The sequence below is a fragment of the Rhinolophus hipposideros genome, assembly GCF_964194185.1.
Source record: "Rhinolophus hipposideros genome assembly, chromosome: 1".
Lineage (NCBI taxonomy): Eukaryota > Metazoa > Chordata > Mammalia > Chiroptera > Rhinolophidae > Rhinolophus > Rhinolophus hipposideros.
In genome coordinates, this window is record NC_138047.1 from 18,636,199 (window position 1) to 18,659,179 (window position 22,981).

Genomic DNA, 22,981 nt, shown 5'->3' on the forward strand with positions numbered 1-22,981 from the left:
AAATTGAGAAAATCTGCTTCACAGATATTCACATTATAGTTAGCTCATTTTATAAATAATTCTATTCCTTAAAAAAAGGACAGTTAAATTTTAAAGACAGATTTTTCTTGAAAGTACAACATATACACTGGTCTCAGAACAGAATCACTATGCTCCTAATTGGTCTTTTCCTATTTCTGTCCTCGCCATGTCATCTGAAAGATAGAAAAACCAGTGATTCCTTTTCATTGGAATTGTTCCATCTGGTATTTTTGTATCTAACAAATAAAAAGCACAGACTAATGTAGTATCAGTTTTAAGTATTTATCATTTATAAGCATACTAACGTAAAAGATAAAAAAATGTATATGCCCTGTAGTAAGGGTAGCTTTTTCATTTTACTATTCTTTGACTTTCACAGGGCAAAAGCAACTAAGAAATATGTAACTGATTTTGCAGCATGAAGGATATCACAATAAAATGGAAAAATAATACATGTGTCACTGGTAAACAGGAATTTATCAAAAGACAAAGAGAAAAATGCAGTATGACTTGGGAAAAAGTGTATCAGTTAAACTAGAATAATCAAATTGGAATGAAGATTACAATCTGACAATGTTTGTCAAAAAGCAACAGATTAAATTGTTTTAATGTAAAGTTTGAATTCAATTTTAAAAATTACTATTTGAGGGCAACATACTCTAAGTCAGGAAAACACAATACCAGGGAAAACACTTATATTGAAGATGGTGTTTAAACTTGAACCTATAAAATTGGTCACAGTTCAGATTCCTTGCCAAAGATGGAATCATTTGTCAAAAGGGAAAGCAAACAAGTTATCGTTACCTGACTGCAATAGTCTTAGAAAATACAAATTAAATTTTCATTTATGGTATGAAACCTGTTACATCAATTCATTTAATATGATGCTCAACTCAATTTTTCAGTTATTTAAATAATAGAGTTAAATAATTATATAGCACAACCAGGAAAATTATAAATATTTAAGAAGATTAAAATGTCAGTGGAAAACACTTCATATGGATTAAAAGAAAAGCATTCATTCAAAAATACTCCCGAATAGGAAGCCAACATGATTCCATTAGAACTTTAAAAGAGAGAGAGTGAGCAGCCCCATCATCCAATTTGAAAGATAAGAATAAATATTCAAACTGTTAAGCAAAGCCGGGAATACTGATTACTTTGAAACATCTACTTATATCCATTTTAATGAAGAATTAAAGGATACAATGCGTAGATTAGTAGCGAGATAAGACAGATGAATCAATTTTTTTATATCCTAAATAATTACAAGAGACTTTGAAAATGTAGTGTTATTCATGGTTTCTTTCCAGTTTAAAAATTTCTATCCATTGCCTCTATCTTTGGTGTCACTGCCACCAACGAACACAGTATACAGCTTATAAACCTAATTAACTATTTTCAACTAGGAAAAAAATAAATCAACATTATGTCTTTCAAAATAAGATATAAAGAACATGACCCTACATAATTTTGTCTCATGGTCCCACAATATCTGAAATATCATGCCGAAATGTAAAAGTTTAAAAGGGAACATCATTTGCTATAACCGCACCAAAAATTGAGCTACTGTATGCTGGTATGATGACAGCTAGTAGTATGCAGAGGCTACAGAAAGACAAAAGATACAAGTGTTTAGCTCACAATTAGTCAAAGGAAGGTTCAGTTTAATGTGAAACTGAAACCTCGACAACACAACGCCTTCATGTAAATATTCTACAGCTTTGTTCTCTTGCAGTTGAAAAGGATAGTGTAATTATCTTAAATTTACACAAAACATTATGAAGCATGGTAGTTGTTCATGACTAAAATACAACAGCGATGTAAATTAATTTAAGTGTTAAATATATATTCACATGATCACCGTTGTGATTCAAAATGGCCACTAATGGAGTTACACAGCAATATATGTACATAACAGTTGCCACAGCAGTTTTTGTAAGTTTTTGACTTTTTGCAGACCAGGTATTTTTATGAGACAAATAACCTTGTATCAATTCTTTCATATCATGAAAGGAATTTAAATGTCGTAAGTAGTTTCATTCCTCTGGGGGAGGGGGCGGGGAGAACCTCTCAAAAGTCAGTGCAAATTGAAGAGTATTTGAACTTGCTGACCAAAACAGATTCCTACCAGCTGAGGATAAACAACCCTTAAGATATCAAAGACTCTCGTAACATTGTCAGCGGCGTTTAGCAGGTATTTGCCACAAACCGGAATCCCAAATCCTATAGCAGAGCCTTCTGAGAATACGGTTGCTGTGGCTGAGGTGGCTGTTGACTGCCTCCTGGTTGAGGCAGCGGTGATGACGTTAAATTATAGTTTGGCACATGGGACATATTAGTTCCTGCGTTCTGGTATATCGTGACATCCGCAGTAGCAGCAGCAGCAGCAGCAGGAGGCGGGCTGTACACTGAGGCCTGGTTGGGATATGTGTTTCCTTGAACAGAATTGACCATTGCACTGTGGAAGGAAAAAAACACTCAGTTAGATCAGCATTGATTGATTACCTACCCATTTGGAGATAAACAGGAAAGCTACTCATTACACATTCACTGAATAAATATTTATTATATACCCATGAGGTGCCAAACATTGTTATTTTAGGCACTGGGATATCATTTAAAAAAAAGGAGGAGAAAAAGTCCCAACCGTCATGGAGCTTACATTGTGGTAGGAGAAAAAAAGTAACAAATAAAGTTATAATATGTCAAATGGTGATAACTGGTATGAAGAAAAATATGGTAGGAGTACCAAGAGTTCCTGAGACAAGAGATTCTGCCTTATTCAGGGTGGTAGGAGAAGAAGATGTCTTCTTCAGATAAGGCAACATTTTTAAGCAGACCTGAAAAAAGTAAGAGGGAGTCCTATCGATCATCTAGAAACAAAAGCTTATCAGGCAAAAAGAATGGCAAACACAGAAGCCTTTGAGAAGAGAAAATGCCAGGCATGTTCAAAGAACAGAAAAGAGGCCACGATGGCTGAAGCAGAGTGAGCAGAGAGGAAGGCAGCGTAAGATAAAGTGGTAGAATTACAGGGGAGAGGAGCCTTAGAACATATAGTGCCTTCTGGACCACAGTAAGGAGTCTGGCTTTTATTTGAGTGAGGTGGAAAGACACTGGTTGGTTTTGGACAGAAAAGTGGTGTGATTTGACTTAGGTTTTAACAAGCTCGCCGTGGGCCAAGGACAGAAGCAAGGAGACCTGAATGGAGGCTATTAACGATTGTCCAGGTGAGAGCTGACAGGTGGGTCGAGCCATGGTGGACTTGGTGACAAGGAGAGGAAAAGGTCAGATTTTGAAGATATTGCTGTCAAAATTGGCTAGTGGGCAGGGTGGTTAAGAATGCCTGTAGTTTTAGACATGAATAACTAACTAATCGAAATAACTGGTAGACTGGCCATTCACCAAAACCAAAACAAAACAGCACACATGAAAGGTAAGGACTACAGTCAATTTGGGGAGGAGAATCAAGTGAGGTACCTGTGAGGTTCACAAGAAAAGATGGTGAGTAAGTGTTCAGCTATCCAACGTGGAGGCGAGTGGAGCATTAGGACTAGAAACACACATGGGAGGCATCAGCACACACCCAGGGTTCAGAGTCAGGGATCTGAATGAGGTTCCCTCGGGAATGATACAGAGAAAAAAGCAGTCACATTCTGGGCCCTCGACCTCCAAGTCAGGAAGACAGAGGCACTAGGTGAAGACTGAGGAGGGACAATAAGGTGGAAGGAAAACCAAGAGAGAATGGTCATGGTCAAGTGAAGAAAGTATTTCAAAAAGAAGTGACCATTTCCATCCAGCAATTGGGAACGCACCAGTCCCAGGGGACGGGGAGAGATGAAATCTTGACGACCTCTTTTATTTCCCTGAAAACATATACGCAAACAGAACCCCTTCCATCTACTGCCACCACCGCCACCACCGTTTATCAACTGCACCTACACCCATTCGTACACTCTGCCTTCCCTCCTGTAACTCATCCGCAGTCGGTGCTCCCCTCCAAGGCGTCCATTGCACCAAAAAACTTCCTTCAGAGTTGTTTTTATTCACTGTCTCTGCCTCTTGTCTTCCCATTCCCAGCCTTATATTTGAGTTTCTACTATGCGTAAGACACTAACTAGTTTAGCTATATAAAGAGAAATACGAACAGCTTTAACAGAGACTTTTCTCCCACATGTCTATTAAAAATGTAAAACAAGCTATACAATGGGCAATGGCCCAAAATTTAAAAATATTCCCTATTTCTAAACTTTTCTTCTACTGCTAGGTTGTTTATAAATTAACTGCTGGTCAATTCAATGCTCTTCTACTTTGAACAAGTTAAACCAATTCATTATTATAATTGATGGTCTTTTGTGGATACCTTCCACCAACCGATATAACCACTGAGTAATGCTTCAAAGGCCTCACCCATTATCTTTCCATATGTATTTCTTTCTGATATAAAACGTATTACAAGAGTCAGATTTCATGCTGATTTACACTCATGCTATAGTAAAATGCTGAGACTAAGTGCTAAGCTCTGGAGCCAACATGCCTGATTTTGTATCTTAGCTAAGTGGGACCTTACTCCTCCCTCCATGCCTCAGTTTCCTCACCTATAAAATGGGGCTAATAGTGTACTACTTCATATATTATTAGATAAGTGCGTTAATCCATGTAGAAAATATAGCATAGCACCTGACACTTTAAACATCCCATAAATGTTAGTTATTACTGTAATTATTCGCACTTTGTACTATGTTCCTCATCTCACCTTACAGTCCCACCATCCACCCATTTGCCCAACGGCAAACTCCAGCAATTCACCTAATACTTTCTCTCTTATATCTGCTCTGCACTATCTCCTTGTCATCCACATGCAACCACTTGCTAATCTTCTAAATAACTTTTCCCATCTCTATCACTGTATGCGGCAGTCAGACACTCATCATTTCTTATCTAATATGTACATCTAATATGCACAGTAGCTAGGCTTTTAACGTAGATACTACGAGTTCACCTTTCCTACTGCCATTTAAAGCTCTGCATGGGCTTTCCCAAGTAAGAGCCAAGCTCTTTAACATGACATCTAGGACCATTCATTATCTTTGTCACTAACTGCAAGTGTCTCTCTTACATCTCCCACCAGAGACTAATCCTTTAGTAACACTGCACTGCTGGCCATGTCCAACACGGACCATGTGTTTTCACAATGCTCCATTTTACTCATTCCATGGGCACCAAGCTACTTCACATCACTATGTATTTTGTTCATGATAGAAAAATCTTTCTTACTTTCTTCCTCTAGGCTAAGAATAACTCAGCTTGAACATGGAAACCTTCCCTGAGCCCTGTGGCTCCTAAAGCACCCTGCATGTACCTTCATCTGTGATTTATGTTGTAACTGCATATTTTTTTGTGTGTTTGCCTCTACTAGCCGGTCAGCACACTGACACTAAGGAACTCTAAATCAGTGGTCGACTAATAAACCAGGGAGCCAAAACTACTCAACGGAGAAAGAACAGTCTCTTTCCTGAACGGTGTTGGGAGAACTGCATAGCCATATGCAGGAGAATGAGATTGGAGCCCTGTCTTACTCACAAAAAAATGCACTGGAAATGGATTCAAGACTTAAATTTAAGACCTGAAAACATAAAACTCCTAGAAGAAAACATAGGGAAAAGGTTCCTTGACAGTGGTCTCAACAGAGAAAATACCTGCAAATCACATACCTACTGAGGAGTTAACATCCAAAGTATATAAAGAACTCAGGCAACTCAATAGCAAAGAAACTAACAATCAGATTTAAAACGGGCAGAGGAACTGAATACACAATTTTCCAAAGAAGACACACAAATGGCCAACAGGTACATGAAAAGTTGCTCAATATTAATCGTCAGGAAAATGAAATCAAAACCAAAATGAGATAATACCTCACTCCTGTTAGAATGGCTACCATCATAAAGATAGGACACAAACGTTGGCGAGGATGTAGAGAAAAGGGGACCCTCGTGCACTGTTGGTGGGAATGTAAACTGGTGCAGCTGCTATGTAAAACAGTACAGCGGTGCCTCAAAAAATTAAAAATTGAACAAAAAATTAAAAATATGACCCAGGGGTCTCACTGCTGAGTATACATCTAAAATAGCTGAAATCAGAATCTTGTAGCGATGTCTGCATCCCCATGTTCATCGCAGCATTATTCAAAACAGCCAAGATATGGAAACAACCTAAGCATGCACAAACAGATGAATGGATGAAGATGTGGTGTATGTGTGACACACGCACGCGCACAGACACATGCACACACACACGTGCACAGACACACACAATGGAATAGTACTCAGCCACGTGAAAGAAGAAAATCCTGCTGTTTGTGACAACTTGGATGAGATTTAAAGGCACTATGCTAAGTAAAATAAGTAAGAGAAAGATAAATACTATTATCACCTCACTTACATGTGGAATCTAAAAAAGTCAAACTAAGACAGAGCAGAGTGGTGGTGACTGGTGGTTGGGGAGTAAGGGAAATGGGGACAAAGGGTACAGACTTCCAGTTACAAGGTAAACCAGTTTAGAGATCTAATGTACAGCATGGTGATTTTACCTTACAATACTGTATCATCTACATGAATGTCACTAACAGAATAAATCTGAAATGTTCTCACCACAAGAAAGAAATGGTAACTGTGACGGGATGGACGTGTCAGCTAATAGTATAGTAATTAATCTGCAACATATAAATGTATCATCACATCCTACCTTAAACTTACACAATGTTATATGTCAATTATCTCAGTAAAGCTGGGGGGGGGACTAAATCACACTTGTATGTCAAGTGTCTAGCACAGTATCCGGCAGAATAAATGTGCAATAAATATTTGTTTAACAGAAATAACCAAATAATAGACCAATAAGTAGCTAGCTTTGTTGCCTTAATATTATCATCGCCACCATTACGATAGGCAGGTTTAGGAAACTATACCAGTGACACGTAAGTGTGGCAAAGTTATAACCCTAGAACCAAAATTATATGTAAAACAATAAGAAACAGCCTCCTCGACATGAACTAGGGCAACTAAAACACCTGCCTACCAAAAATGGAAAAAAATAATCTCCTCCTTGACCTTGACTTGCAATTAGAAAGCTTGCGTCAGATGTGCAGGAGACCTCTATCAAGCATACTTCCAACCCCAATTCTCTTCCTTCTCATTTTGTTATTCTACATTTGCTTTGCCATCAATTCCCTCATTTAAACACACACACACACACACACACACAAATTGTTCTTATATATTTATAAATATATTTTATAAATTATATTATTTTATACACTTATATATCCTTTTGAGACTTGACTCAAATCCTTTATAAAGGCCTTGCAGGGAATTTAAAAAGATATCTTACTGGCTTAATGCAGCTGACCTGAAAGTGTCCCATCAACACTTATTTATTTATCAAATATTTACTGAATTCCTACCAGGTATAAAAGTCCGTGCTACACAGTGTGGATATAAAGGTGAAAGAGATCAGCTGCAGCTCTCAAAATACGGTAACTTAGCGAGGACACAGGCAAGTCTAAAGGCGATTACAAGACAGTACTCCTTGTGCTGGGGTCTTGTGACAGTAAAAGAGGAGGAACAGTGTTGGAGAGGTGGGAAGGCATTCTAGTAAAGAAGCAGCTAAGAACAAACAGATAAATAGGAATTAGCCAAGCAAAGAACACACTAAAGATTTCAAGGAAATGCTCTCCACAGAGCACCTGTTCAAATGCATGTGTTTCTTGAGCGGTGACATTAACAGCAACGGTGTGTCGGCAGAGTCAGGTTCTAGAATACAGCACAGGTCCTGCACCACATGTCACAGCCCAACTGTGGAAGCAGATGGAGCCACCACCAGAGAACAGCCACAAGTGTTACTGCTCTATAGCACGACATGATTAGAGCACCCACCAACAGAATCTCTCATTTACAAGGAAATTTCTCAAGGCCCTGAACTAAACATGGGGCCCAAGTAATCTCCAGGAACAAGGCAGGCAGACGTAATTTCAGAGGACCGGCTGAGAAGGAGATAGCATTTCTGGATGACACTACAATATCTAAGAAGTTCCTACATAACTCACGCACATCGGCTGATTTCTCGACAATCCCGAAGGCAGCATGCTTCTCTTCTCACAAGAGCTGCTCCCTATCTGTTTGCTTATTTCCCATGTAAGGGTATTCATTTTCATCACATTTCAATTAAAAAAATAAAAAGTCCTGGGACAGAAAGAGTCATACCTACCATTTTCCCTGAGCTCCCTAAAGCAGTAGGGAGGCTATGACCGGCCTCCTCATTATCATCCTTAAGGTCACCTCAGGATACCAGAGGTGACCACAAAATAATATCTGCAAATCCCCAAGCATCTCCAGAGCGAGACTCTTTTGAGGGCGAATAATGTAACAGTAAGGGCAGTACAGAAACATTCCTGGACAACTCCAATATTTAAGGAAAGGTTTCTAGAAACTACGCCTGTGCCACCAAGAAACTTCTATCATGGCGTCAGAACACCAAGACTTCTAGAATTCCACATTGTGAACTCTTAAAGCCTATCTTTCATTGGTTTCAAGGGAAAGACTTCAGCTTAGCAGAAAAGGCATTTATATAATTATAAATTACATGATATATAATCCTTTCACTACATGGTAGAGGGCAGTATACGTAAATGACCAAAACAATGAGTGTCATTTTACATTCAGATACTCGCTCCTTGGACCACAGGGACAAATGGCTTTTGCACCGTCACTTTTCAAATGGTTTATCTTGCTGTGATATACACTAAATTCCAATACAGGGAAAAAAGAAGGAAATAGTTTTCTTAAAGAGACAACCTACAACCATAAATTCTGAGGCAACAACAAAAAGTTAGATTTTATATGAAATTTGTGGAAAATTATAAATTATAGTCATCAAATCTAAGTCATCAAAGTCTTTAGCAAATATCATCAGATTCAAATAAAAAAAGCAAATTATGATAGAGTTAAAACCAGACTCCAGCCGTTCAATGAGTCAGTAAGACGACTGACTGGCTTGCTGACTATACTGCAACACTGCAGGGGTTCTGTGGAAACCTGCTCATGACCACAGAGAGGGCTGATCATATGGTATCAGTGATGCCGTCTACCCTGGATTTTTCTTGTCTGGTTCTAATGGTTACAGGTGACCAGGGGCACTGAAGAGTTTTAACAACACTAACTCCAAACAATAGTCAATAATCAAATTACTTCTGGTAAGGAGCCTGGGTCGGCTGACTAGGAAGGGCTGGGTTTGCAGACGGTGGAACCGCTCCTTGGCTGAGAGAAGACAGCTGCTCTGGCGGAAGACTGTAGCTCTGGAGATGGCTCATCTGGGCATTCCCTGCCACCAGGTAAGCACCACTCTGAGGGGGCCCTGCATACACCTAGAAAAGTTCATAATAGCACACATTAGATTTCCTAAGATTTTAATAGGCATGCCAAACTTTCTTTGTAGAGGCATTCAGTTACAAAAAGTACAACAATTACATCTCAGAAATCTTTTTGTTAAGTTACTTCTGTTGACAGGTATTTTTAAAAAAACCACTTTTCAGTGAAGCTGGCTTCTGATGAGTTTTCTTAGGTAAACATTAGCTAAACTTGTGCTTCCACACAGAAGCAGTGAAGGAACTTATCTTGAAACTTTATACTAATATAATCTTTTTCCATATTGATATTTTAAGTACTTCCCTAAAAGGAATTCCAAAGGAAGTTTAAGAAGTGTCTTTGAATTGTTTTCTATCAAGAGACTACACTTGCTTATAGATACAAGTTATATTTCCTAAATTACAGTTGATTGAACATAAAGTTAGCTTACTTTCTAAAGCAGGGACCAGCAAACTGTTTTGTAAAAGTCCACATAGTAAACATGTTAGGCATTGTGGGCCATACCATCTTTGTCACATAGGAAGTCAACTCATACAGAAAGCAGCCAGAAACAATGAGTGTATAAATGAATGAAAATGGCTGTGTTACAGTAAAAGTTTATTTGAAAAAAACAGATGGGAGGCTGGATTTGTCCCTTGGGCCACTGAATGCCTACTCCTGCATCCAAAACTATACTTGTTTTAATCTAAAGAGACTGAAGTCTTAAATGCCCCCAAATCTTACACACAGATAACGTTCTAGTTTCTGTAATGTTCATTAGATCCTTCTATTTCATGTTTGAAAACCGAACTCCACTGTCTATGCAGTCAGACTCTTACCAGCTATTAAGATAGTAATACAAGCATCAAGAGACAACACAATCATCTTAGCACTTCTGTGAAGTCCTAAGAGACTCAGCAGGCATCAGAATCCAAAAGATCTTTATTATAAACACAGCTACTCCAGTCCTCATAAATGCTTTTTTTTTCTACTTTGCAAATTGAACATGAAGGTGTTTTTGTTTTTTGGCTCAAGTGAGTGGATGTCATCTAGTCCCATGTTACTCAGGCCTGGCTGCTTATTTCCAGGGTTCTGGCCCTTTATTTCAGTGGAAATGGACCACGTTAAAAAAAAAAAAAAATTACTCTGTGCCACTCTGCATGGAAAAATGGAGTATTTGGCTCATTACTCCCTATACCCTCAACTTACTCAGTTTGTGGAAAAGAGGTTTTTTCAAATAGTTGCTTGGGGTGGATACAAGGAAAGGGCTTTGTATTGTATTACATGTGTTTTCATGTAATGACGGGGGAAAAACATCAAGACTAAGGCAGCTCACCGTAAAACTGAAAATTATATAAATGCGAAAGAATTCAGTACTAATTTAGAAATTTTACTCAGATAAAAACTGCAGTTAACCAGATAATTTACATGCGAAACTTTAAAAATATACAGATGTTTGGGCCTTGCGCCTGAAGACTGATTCAATAGGTCGGAGGCAGGGCCAAAATGCATCTGTATTTTTTTTTTTTAAAGCTTGATGGCACCCCTGCAGAAAACAATAATAATAATAAAAGAACTATTGATATATTATAAATTGTATTTGTCAAGTAAAAAATTCTTTTAAACTTTATTTGTATTCTAAACATTACTTTTAGAAAGTTTCACATTTTACAAAAACATAGCTATTCCAAATAATCTCATCTATATTAGAGAATCTAAAATGATATACTTGTACACTTGAGTTTTTAAAGCTTACCTGAGAAGCAGAAACACCAGATGACTGCATATAATACTGCTGATTCTGTAATTTTGCATACATGGAATACACTGGGTCTTCATTCATTAACTTGGTATACAGTGAAAGTGCCTCCATCACTTTAACATTAAGTTCTGAGAGTTCTGAATGTTTTCTGAAATAGCATACAATAATTTAAAACATTATTATTTGAATAATACAATGTTCTAAATAATAAGATATTATAATAGCAAAAAAGTGGTTTAAGTAGATATGATTAAAAATTTAACCTTCTGAAAGACAATATCCTGTATCTTAGCCCCTAGGCAACCAAAACTATTTACATTTTAGGTACTGTGCTGGGATAACTCTAGCTTATCATACTTGACTTTACTTCCAAATATCTAATTTTCCCTAGTTAATAACAGATGGGTCATTTGGGCTCTAGTAATGCCACTTGTTGCAAACATGATTATAATAGTTAACCTTTGTTATTTAAATAAAGACTAATATAGTCAAATAAATCCACCCTTTTTTAAAATAAAAAGGGAGAGACAAGTCTAATTCTAATTCCCACATCTAGTAGAAAACAAGTGAATAAGAACTGGGTCCTTTGGCAAATACAAATACAAACAAAAATAAATAATAAGATAAAATAAACTGGCAGCTCTACCCCAGTGTGCAGTTTATAGAGAGCTTTGGGGAAGAAGGGTACACAACACAGAGAGGGCAGCACACCTGCCTCTTCTTTTACCTGTCAATATCTTCTAGCTTCTCATCAATGAGAGGTCCCATCTGGTGACACATTGCTAAGAAGACAAGATTTGAAGAAATATAAGAAAATGCAGGAAAAGAAAGCAAAGCTCTGATGGATAGTCATATAATTTAAGAAATACAAGATCTAATTTGGAGTAATAAAAATTATATTAATTAATAGCCCACAGAACGCAAGACTGATTTATCTGGGTATTTAGAAAATCAATACTTCAGATTTATTGTACTGATCTCAAAAATATTAAAATACCAATTTTTTACAACATTCTAAAACATTTAATAAAATATTTGGATATTTTGAATAAAATATTTAATTTGGATAGAAAAGTGTAAGAATTTGAATTCTACCAAAGGTTTAAATTGTATATACATGTGAAACTGGGTCACAGAACAGTGAGATATATTACCATTTTTGTATCGTTCTCAATTTTATTTACATATAAACCATTCTGTTAATAGAACACTAGATATAACCTCTATTCTTTATTTGCAGGTAACTGGAAAACAAGTTTTACCTTCAAGATGCAGTAATTCTGGAAGATCTGGTTGATCATCACTGGGATCTGTACTTTGCAACATCTGTAGCAATTGGTCCATTTTATCCTACAGAAATGAAACAGTTAAAATAAAAAATAACATTATTATGCAACAATATGTTCTCACTTCGTAATTAGATAACGGATAGAGAACTTCTGGAATTCACAGATACAGAGATTCCAATTTTGCTTGTAGGTATTTAGGATCTGTGTACTCTCTTTAGTATCCTGTGAAGTCAAGAGCCTTGAAAGCTCTACCTACTTATTTTTGAAATTGCTAAGAGACTCTGTTAAACGAGAAGAAACAGAGTCCCATTTAAACTTACAATGTGTGAGTTCTTCCACCTCTTACGTCATGCTAGTGGGTTCACTGTTTTGAAGCAGCTGTAGCCCTGCCATGCTGACAGGTGTAACCGCTCTCTCAAGATGGCATTACTTATGACTAACAACTCAGTTATTACTTCTCCCCCAGGGTGAATACAGCAGCTGTTTTAGTAAGGCACAGCTCAGCTATATTACAGCTGTTCTCTTTCTAAGTAGGGCTGTAAAAACTTAGTCTACATTTTCTTCCCACCAATGTTTCAGTTTGTGGTTTCTCTACTCTCCTATGTGGGAAAGGCTGGAAGGTATCTCAAAACAATGACTTAGATCTAGTTCAGAATCTTTTAAGGACCAGTGGGACTAATGAAATCATCATAACATAAATACATCTATACATTATATAAGTACATATGTATTTATATGTAAGTTTAAAAAAAATCAAAATATAGATCTCATGTACCAAAGATTATTACTAACAATTACAGACGTTTCTCCATGCATGGTTTTTACATGGCTATATTATTAACCATAGGTACATTAGGTAAATAATGTAAAGGCTACCAATTCAAATCAAAGTAACTATTGAAACCAAAACAAAAACTTTGTATTCTGTATAGAACATAGAACAATAAGAGATGTATTAATTACTAGACAGTGAAAGTGACACAAGTATATAAAAAAACTCTTCTGAAGGCAAAGAGTTTTGTATTTTGAAATGGATACTATTTTTCAATGTAAAAGATTAACAATTTTTATTTTAAGTAGTCTAAAAAAGAAAGCACATGTCAGAAAAGTTTGCCTACAGCAAAAAAAGGGGTAGTGGTGGTGCTAAAGAATCAACAAGTGGATAATTATTGTCTTGTTTGTTTATAAAATACTACATCCTATTTGAAATAATCTAGCAGAATAAGGTTTCTAGACAGACCACCAGTCTGACCCTACTTGCATCTTCTTACGTGATGCATTGGCCCACACATCTACCTGACCCAGCTGGATTCCTTGGAGCCCAGCACAGTGTCTACCATTTACTTCTCTAAAACAACACTCTCCAAACTTTCTGCTCCTGGCTCCCTTAAAGAAAGGCTAAAAACTTGTAAATCCCTTCACATATTTTAAAGATGACATCTCATTTTTCATCATAAGTTTAAAATGTTACAAAGAACATAATTTCCAGAGTATTAAATCTTTGCTTTGTGTATACTGTTTGAATTTTTATAATAAAATACATGCATTAACCAAGTAATTTTTTTTAAAGAAGGTAAGAAAAATGTTCATACCAGGTATGAACTCCTCTCATGGAGGAAATCACTTACTTCATCAATATAGGCTTGTTCCGGCTCTGGCTCTATTGTTTCTACCTGAACATCATCACTAAATTGTACCGTCTTCTTCTCCGTTTTAACTGTAAAACATGTAACATTTATCTTTTCCTTGTAAAATTTAAAATTCTATCTGAAAGCAATTTAAGTCTCAAGAGAGAATTTCAGTTTTTCTTATATTCCTGTTAAGCTGATACACTCAATTTAATAATTAGGTTGCAGATTTAAACAATAATGACAGAACATAACTTCATGTCAAGATTTCTTAATTTTCTAAAGGTTTTACATTTTCAATAAAAGATACTTTACCAAATATAAGAAGTATATCTCTAAGACAAAAATTAATCAATCATCTACTACACAAGAGAGTTTAGTAAATTAGAGGGAAGAAAAAGCAAAGGTTTAAAATAGCATAAATGGACTCTGCAACTTAAAATAAATTCTCTTTTTAAATAATCCATCCGTTCAAAGAAAAATCGCATTTGTTAGACCATGCTATTTCAGTGTAACAAATTGGAAAGTTAGCTGTATGTTCTTCAGCATGCCACTCAGACTTTTTACTAAGAGAATGCAACCAAGCCAGTGGAGAACTTCACAAGCGGCCTTGGCAGGGATCTGAATTTTCCACTAAATCAGCCTATATTATTTAGTTACATTATTTTTTGCAATGAAGAAAACAATGATTATTAAGTAATGTGCAAATCATTGGCCAGAAACACATATTTTTCTTGCTCAATAAAGCACTCTTTAAAAATCTAGTCACTGTAACCATTAACTGGCATATATAAGATTATGATTAACAGAACAATTAACCTTCTCCAAAATAACAGAGAGGCACACACAGCTTTAAAGAAATGAACTTCATTTCTGAATTTTTCATCCTTGTACCAATGTGGTCAATCAGTATTCATAAAAAATATAAAGATGAAAAGGGGGATGGGAAAAGGGCAGAATAAAGAAGGGAAATAATATCCATTAAACTATTAAATGTGTTTAGTGGAATATATACTACATTTCCTCCAAAGATTCTACAGTACAATCCTATGAGATATACCCATTTCATAAATGAGGTTTACAGTGACTTAGAAAGATTATAAACTCTTACACAGGTGAAAACTAATGAATGGCAAAACCTGGATTTGAATGCCAATCTGTCTGGTTCTACTGGAATCTGGCCTGTGATATTATTCTGAGAACAAGAAGTTTTTATACCACTTATGTATTCTTGGTTGAGAGATTCCATATAAAATGGAAATAGTTTAATTTCCAACATAAGGAATATATTCATCCCATTCAAGTCAATACAAAGCAAAATTCTACATTCAAAAAAGTTTCAGCTGATTTCATTTTCCCATGAGGGAAAAGTGACATCTACTATATATATTTTTGCTTTTTACATCTCGAACTATTAACAAGTAGAAAGCTGGGATGGCACTGTATTGGCTGAAACCCATAACATACATGGTAGACTTCACATCCTACCAGCTGACAGTGCACAAGTTTGCAATGCTTTAGTCCCTAGGAACTATTACTGTGTATACAATATGTATATATTGTGTGTATATAATATTATCTTTACATATGTAAATGAACCTTAATGCATCTCCAAAACAAAAGAAGCTAAGCAGGGCAGGCATTTCTACTTGATACAAGTGAAGTGGGCTTGTTTCCTCATAAAGAATGATGCTACGAGGATCATGCTAGCATTTGTTTTCCAAGCTTGAGAACTATAAATCCATTACCTAAGCTCTGATGTGCCTGTTTCTCTTGTCGGTGGTCCAGAGTAAAACATCTAAGATAAGCTAGAACGCTCATTTTAAAGCTGCAATGCTACATGATGGGGGGAAAGATGATATGGCTACATGATCTATACACATGAGATCTTGGATCTCACCTTGAACAGAAGTCCAAGATAATTCTACTCTTTCCAACAACTGATTCAGGAGGAGAAAAATAAACTCCCAAGCCCCAAAAAATCACCACCATCAACAGCCCAGGTTAAAAAGTTGGCACAGTATGCACTGCCATTTAAACAAGATTCTGGAACAATGTTTTTTGGCTTCTCATGACAAAAGAACTCCATTAAAGGATTGGGTATCAGGAATCTTTCTCTATGAAAGTGACACAAAACAACCACGCAATAACTATAAGAGAGCATCATTTTATTAAAGATCTGTAATATCTGGTATGCTAAAGCCTTCTCTTGAAAGAGTTCTTATGTTTTTTAAAAAAGTATCTCTTTCTTGTTAACATATATATTTATATATACATGCACTTTTTTAAAAAGATATATGCTTATATGTGTGTGTGTTGGTTTTTTTTAAAGATTTTTTTATTGGGGAAGGGGTACAGGACTATATTGGGGAACAGTGTGTACTTCCAGGACTTTTTCCCAAGTCAAGTTGTTGTCCTTTCAGTCTTAGTTGCGGAGGGCGCAGCTCAGCTCCAGGTCCATTTGCCGTTGCTAGTTGCAAAAGGCACAGCCCACTATCGTTTGCGGAAGTCAAGGAGTCAAACCGGCAACCTTGTGGTTGAGAGCCCACTGGCTCATGTGGGAATCAAACCAGCAGCCTTCAGAGTTAGGAGCACGGAGCTCTAACCGCCTGAGCCACTGGGCCGGCCCTATACATGCACTTTTGTATCATTTATTGTATAAATATTTATTCATATAGTCTGTATTCTGGATTAGATTCAGTACTAGGTACCGTTGGAAATAAAAGGATTACTAAGACAGATCCTTTCTTAAAATTCCTGTAGACTAAAAAAATACCTAAGTCTCTTGTGGTTTATAATTTTGATTCCTTCCACCTAGCATTATAGAAAGATGAGATGAGCTGAGATATTCCGCCAGATAACTGCAGCTTACTGACTTATATATAAAAACTTTTAAAAATCTTTCTAGACTAGAACACATTTGTTTTCTTAAACAGAGGAAGGTTATAACTTAATCTTGATGACTCAAACTCATCATTATGAAGAGTCATGAAAAGTGAAGTATTATGAAGAAATATAGTCAACTGTCTACCAAAGTTTTGATAGGATACCGGCAATTACATCTCCTGCAACTATTATGCCTGTCAGTAATATCACTTTTCCTCGTTGGCCCTACTTTCTAGTTTATTTCTCCTAGTCAGCAAAGATTTGGAAATCAAACTGATCAGTTATGGCTCCTTCTGAATATCTGACATAGAGGCTAGGAAAGCCATTATTGTTACTTAGTGGCCACAGCTCCCAAGTTTGAAGCTGGAACACTAGAAAAATAATCTCAGTCTTTGAATGGGAAGAATACTCTATGAGGTCACACTGGACACTTTTATCAACTGATGATAATGAAAACACATAATGCATAAATTCCATTAACACTTCTTACCGTGCATTTTTTACAGTGTGGTGTGTGTGTGTGTCTTTGTTTTTAAGAAAGTCCATAATCTGTCTAAAGATAATCTTGGTAGACAGATGACTGCAATTCTTAGATAATTTCTGGTAAACAGTCTACTGACCAGGAAGCTACATTTTTAAACAAACACCTTAGAGGCACTAACATTTGAGAGTGCCTGTCGTAGAAAGTTCAACTTTACTCAACTTAAGAAGTGGATTATAAATTATCATCCAGTGACGGGTAGAAAATACTCACTCATTTCTGGTTCAGCAGTGAGATCTGCAGTCACAAAATTAGAAGGAAATAACCCTATGCCTTGATGGGTTTCACCTTTCCACCAGTTGGGATCACTGTGAGGAACAAAAAAGAATGCTTTAGTATAATAAAGATTTTTATTTCTACAAATATTTTATTTTTAATAGTGTTTAGCTCACATTATTACCAGATTTGAATCCCACAACAATCCAGTGGAGGAAATGAATGCATAATTATTACCAACAAGAGATGAGGTCTCAGAGAAAATAAGACGCAATTAAATAGATATTCCTTTATCTTTTGGAAGGCTGGTGAATGCTTTGGGGATCTAATACAAGGCTCTTAATTCTCTCCCCAGAAAGAGGTTGCCACAATTAAAAATTGTCAACTTCAGGTGGTTCATGGGCTCCAGAGTAAGAATCCTCTGTAGTAAGATGTGTAGTAGGCTCTTAATCCAGATTTCATTCAGTTCTATCTAGTACATATTAGCAAATGTTTCCCCACAAGAGAACACATACGTATGACAGATGACACTGTTTATTGCATAAAACGTCCCCAAGGAGCATACTCCCAGGTGCATCCCCATGTTCTCTCCATATCCTCAGTGGCAAGTATAAGAAAAGCTAGACAAAACATAAATACTGTTTGAATGAATGATGAAGCTTTTGTGCAATTTCCAGTGAACCAGCTCAAACTTAATTTCATTTTCTTCCACTCAAGAAAACGCATTATAGTGTGATATTACAGGAATAACCTTAAATGTATTTGAATTTATTTTTAAAAAGCCCTTGTAAAGTTTAGTACTTCATTATCAGTAACAATTTTCAAGTAAACATAAAGCGGTAGTAAAAGACAGGTAGGTATCACCTCCCCAATGATAATGTAAATGTATAACGCAATGTAAGGTGAATTTGTTCCACACAAATATACTAAATGATAAATAAATTCCATATATTATGTATTTCTTACAAATCCATAAATACATACGCATACTTGCTGTGTTCTCTAAAATCTTAACTTTTTAACTAACTTAACAAGCTTCATTATTAGACAGAACCAAAAATGAATAAATTAAACTAGGCCTCCAAAAAACCCAAAAACTAAATAATAGATGAGAAAAAAATTAAACTACAAAATAAGAATCTAGCCAGTTTGACACAAGCAAAGCAACTGTCTTACAAAGAAAATATCTACATCAATGTTTTTTATTACACTTGGTGGTGGCATCCAACAGGAATAATGTGAAACACAAAATAACATGTTATATATGTTCATATAAATGCTCAATTTAATATTAACCATCACCTGTCATCAAGAACTGTAATAATTTCTCCAGCTTTAAAAGTAAGTTCATTATCTTCAGCAGCTTCAAAGTCATATATAGCACGAACTTTTCGGCCTTCGTGTTGGTGGTTAGTTAAGAGATTAGATGTGCTTGGATACAAGGCGGAAAGGGTGGTTGACTGCTGCCTTTGTTCCTTCAGGGACAACTCAATGGCTGAAAAATAGTGGTTTTAAAAAGACCCCAAATGTTAATATAGCCAACAATCCAAAGAAAATTGTTCTTTCAACAGTACAGCTGAAAACTAACATATCCTCATATACTGAAAATCACCAATTTTATGCATTAATTCACACTGACAATTTAAAAAATAAACAAAAATACTGAACAGCATGATGACTATTTTTACTGAACAATTTACAGTATTCTGAGTAATAAAAAGAATAAACTCTCAGATCCATTTTTTGAAGTTTAGCTGCAGATGTATTTTCTTTTATCTTTTCAATGTACTTCTATAACTTAAGTTCCCAAAATGATAATCAAAATCACTTGGAAAGTCAGAGTGCTAAGCCTTTTGGAGGACTTACTAAATCAGAGCCTCCAAGGCAGTGCTTGAGAACCTGTATGTTATTGCTCCAAAGGTAATTCTTATGTAATCAGTCTAAGAACTGGATTTTAGAAATAACTACAGTAAAGTCTCACCTAACAAATCCCCCCAAATAGATTTCAAATTTGTATCCTCTATCTCCTCCAGTGTAGGCCAACGCCATGTGTCACTCAGGTTCTGCAATGTAATCTTAACAGACTTACTGCCCTGCTTTTGACTCTACCCCAAACTTTATAACTACCATAAGAAAATGTAGGAAAATATCTTATAGGATCTTAGGGTAAGGAAAGATATCTTAAGACAAAAAAGCAAAAATAATAGAAAAGCAAAAATTTTGACATCAAAAGTTAAAACTTGTTTGATGAAACACATCATTATAAAATTTACAGTATAAACCAAAAACCAAGAGTAGGTATCTACAACAGATACAATAATCAAAAGATTAGTATGGAAAATAAAAGTTTCTAAGGGTAAATAAAGGAGGTCAAATATATAGTGATGGAAGGAAATTTGATTTTGGATGGTAAACACACAATGCAATACACAGATGATGTATTAGAGAATTGTACATTTGAAACCCTTATAATTTTCTTAACCAATGTCACCCCAATAAATTTAATAAAATTTACAAAAAAAATTAAATTTTCTACATATCGTTAATTTAAAAAAGACTCAATAGAAAAAGAGACAATCAGAACAGCTAATAAACATACAAAAAAGGCCTCAACCTCACTAGTAATCAAAGAAATGAAAATTAAAATAATTGGACATTATTTCAAACCTAGGGGGATTCACAAAAATTAAACTCTGACAGTATCAAATGTCAGGATGTTGAGAACAGTAATAATAGCTTTTATTCATTCCTGATAGAAGAGGAAATAACTATTCAGCAAAGTTGAAGATGTACCTATCCCATGAGCTAACAATACCTCATTTAGTCACACAAAATAGTTATATGTGTGTGTGTGTACGTGTGTGTGTGCACAGAGAACACGTAAAGGATACTCAAGGCAGCATACTTGTTATGATAAAAATAAATAAATCAGAAAACCCAAATGTCTATCAAGAGGAATAAATTACAGTATATTTACTGTGTGTTTATTTTCAGTATATTTATTTATTTACAGTATATATTACAGTTTATTTACAGTATATTTACCGTATGTTTACTAGTACACTGGAATATTATTCAGCAGTTTAAACAAATGAACTGATTTACATGTCTCATCATGATTAGATCTCAAACACACTTTTGCATGAAAAAAGTTGTAGATGGTGTCTACTGTTTATGGATACACAGTGTAGTGAAAATATAAAATATAGACCAAAAGGACACGTGATAGCAGTTGCCTTGGGAGAGAAGAAACAAACGATACTGAGGAAGGGAATAAAGTAGATTTCAGCTTTTAGCTATAAAGTCCCATTTCTTTCATTTTTAAATATCTCAGGGGAATAAATATTAAGTGAGAGACCTATCTTCTTTCCATCATCAAGGAATTAAAACATACCTTTTGCTAAATCTTCTTCTTCTTTTTTGTTAGCCACAGTACCAGGATCCTTGGCTACCAGAGCTGGGCTTGCTTTTGCTTGTTCTGCAGCCTAACATACAAAAAGGAAGACGATATTTGAGGGTTGTCCTACAAATCTTCCTAACCTACAAACTTGCAAGACCCTTCTCATCAGTCTACCACAAACTTCTGAAGAAGAAAGAAATCCAAACTGGAGCAGCCTGAGAAGGAGAAGAGCTAGAACTGGGTTAAAGCCTGAGAGCCAACAGCCTAATGACTCTCACAGATTTGTGTACAGAGGTGCAACTAAAGCAGACAGCATGCAAATCAGAAGAAAGACTAGAGGACATTTTTTAATTTTTAGAAAAATTCTAAAACCAGAAAAGGGGTTGAGAGAGCGAAGAAGATGTCTATTTTTAAAACATGGAGCTTTTAAAAATTTTAAATACATATTTGAGAGTTACATTTTATTGTTTCCTTCCAGATCAAAGACAGGATATATATCTTTAAGAACCCAGGTTTGTATGTAACAATATAAATGCTCATAAAATTATAATATTTTGTAAACCAAAATACAAGTAGTTAATTCTGGGAATATATCACTGTCCATCTTAAATACATTTTAAATACTAGTAAATAAATACATAAATTGATTCACACAGGAATTATAAGCATCTAAGTCTCAACGGCTATTAAATTTTTCCGCGGCAATGAAGGTAAATCAGACTGACTCCAGCTTATCTTACCAGCATTATTTTCAACCATTCTACTGGTTACCAGAAACTGCTACCACACACACACACACACACACACACACACACACCTTTGACACACACTTGCTTCTACTTCTAATGTCCTCCTCCCTTCTGGCTCTTTTTACTCCACCCACGTTTCCCTGCTGAGTTTCAACTCACCAGTTCATAAACACGTAGCACATCCCTTTCTACGTGAAACATCTCTAAACCCCTTAGTTAAGCATCCCCTTTGTGCTCCTCTTTGAAATACTTTGAAATATGGGAAGTAAGAATGTAACTTGTGGAGTCAGGCAAACATGGGATCCAGTGTCAGATCTGCCACCTTCTAAGGTATGACCTTGGGTACCCTGGTCATCAAGTCGTGCCTCAAGTTCCTCATCTACAAAACGAGAACAGTGATAGCACCTACACATCACAGGCATTTAAGAGGATTACAATGACACATGTACCTTCCAAAATTAGATAAGATGCGGGCCATTGAGAGTTTAAAACAAAAATGATAGCACTGTCTCCTGGGATTTATAATATATGTAGAGGAACGTTATGTCAGACATGACTATAGCATAAAAGATGCTGAAGTGAGGAGTAAATGAACCCTAGAGTTGCAAGGTTTCTACATTTGATATGAAATACCATATTAACTCAAACTAGAGTGTGAACAGTTACAAATGTATTTTGTAATTCCCAAGCAACCAATAAAAAATTGGAATTCTAATTTAAAATGATTGAGCAAATGAAAGGCAAAAATATTCAACATTATACTAAAATACAGTTCGATATTCTTCACTTAGTATATTTTATAATGTCAAACAAATGAACAAGGCATTTGTTTTTAAAAAAGCTGATTAGAAAAAAGCTTTTGATAGTTCACTGACTAGAACTTGAAGCACTTTCAATTCTGATCCTTCTCTTGTAACGTTTTAATCATTATGCGACTCTGAAAACTGCAGCTACTCTCAGTTGGAGGCAACCTTTTTCATTATGTATGAAAATTTTTTCACAATTTGGTGAATTTCACAAAACAGACATATTGATCTTTTGTGGTCTGTGAAGAAATCTCTATCAGTCAAGAAGGAAGTGCAGAAAAA

General features: G+C 35.8%; 1 protein-coding gene across 2 annotated transcripts in view; it reads right to left on the reverse strand.

Annotated features, from left to right (window-relative positions):
* Positions 1 to 1,667: 1,667 nt before the first annotated feature.
* Positions 1,668 to 22,981, reverse strand: part of STAM (signal transducing adaptor molecule) — a 58,727-nt gene continuing 37,413 nt past the window's right edge. For both annotated transcript variants that reach the window (XM_081068322.1, XM_081068323.1), the window contains 9 exons: positions 21,139 to 21,229; positions 19,047 to 19,239; positions 17,742 to 17,836; positions 14,102 to 14,190; positions 12,447 to 12,534; positions 11,912 to 11,966; positions 11,179 to 11,332; positions 9,267 to 9,442; positions 1,668 to 2,482 (listed from right to left, as the gene is read on the reverse strand). In XM_081068322.1, coding sequence (XP_080924448.1) covers positions 2,248 to 2,482; positions 9,267 to 9,442; positions 11,179 to 11,332; positions 11,912 to 11,966; positions 12,447 to 12,534; positions 14,102 to 14,190; positions 17,742 to 17,836; positions 19,047 to 19,239; positions 21,139 to 21,229 — 1,176 coding nt within the window. In that variant the 3' untranslated portion in view covers positions 1,668 to 2,247. The remainder of the gene's footprint in view (positions 2,483 to 9,266; positions 9,443 to 11,178; positions 11,333 to 11,911; positions 11,967 to 12,446; positions 12,535 to 14,101; positions 14,191 to 17,741; positions 17,837 to 19,046; positions 19,240 to 21,138; positions 21,230 to 22,981) is intronic.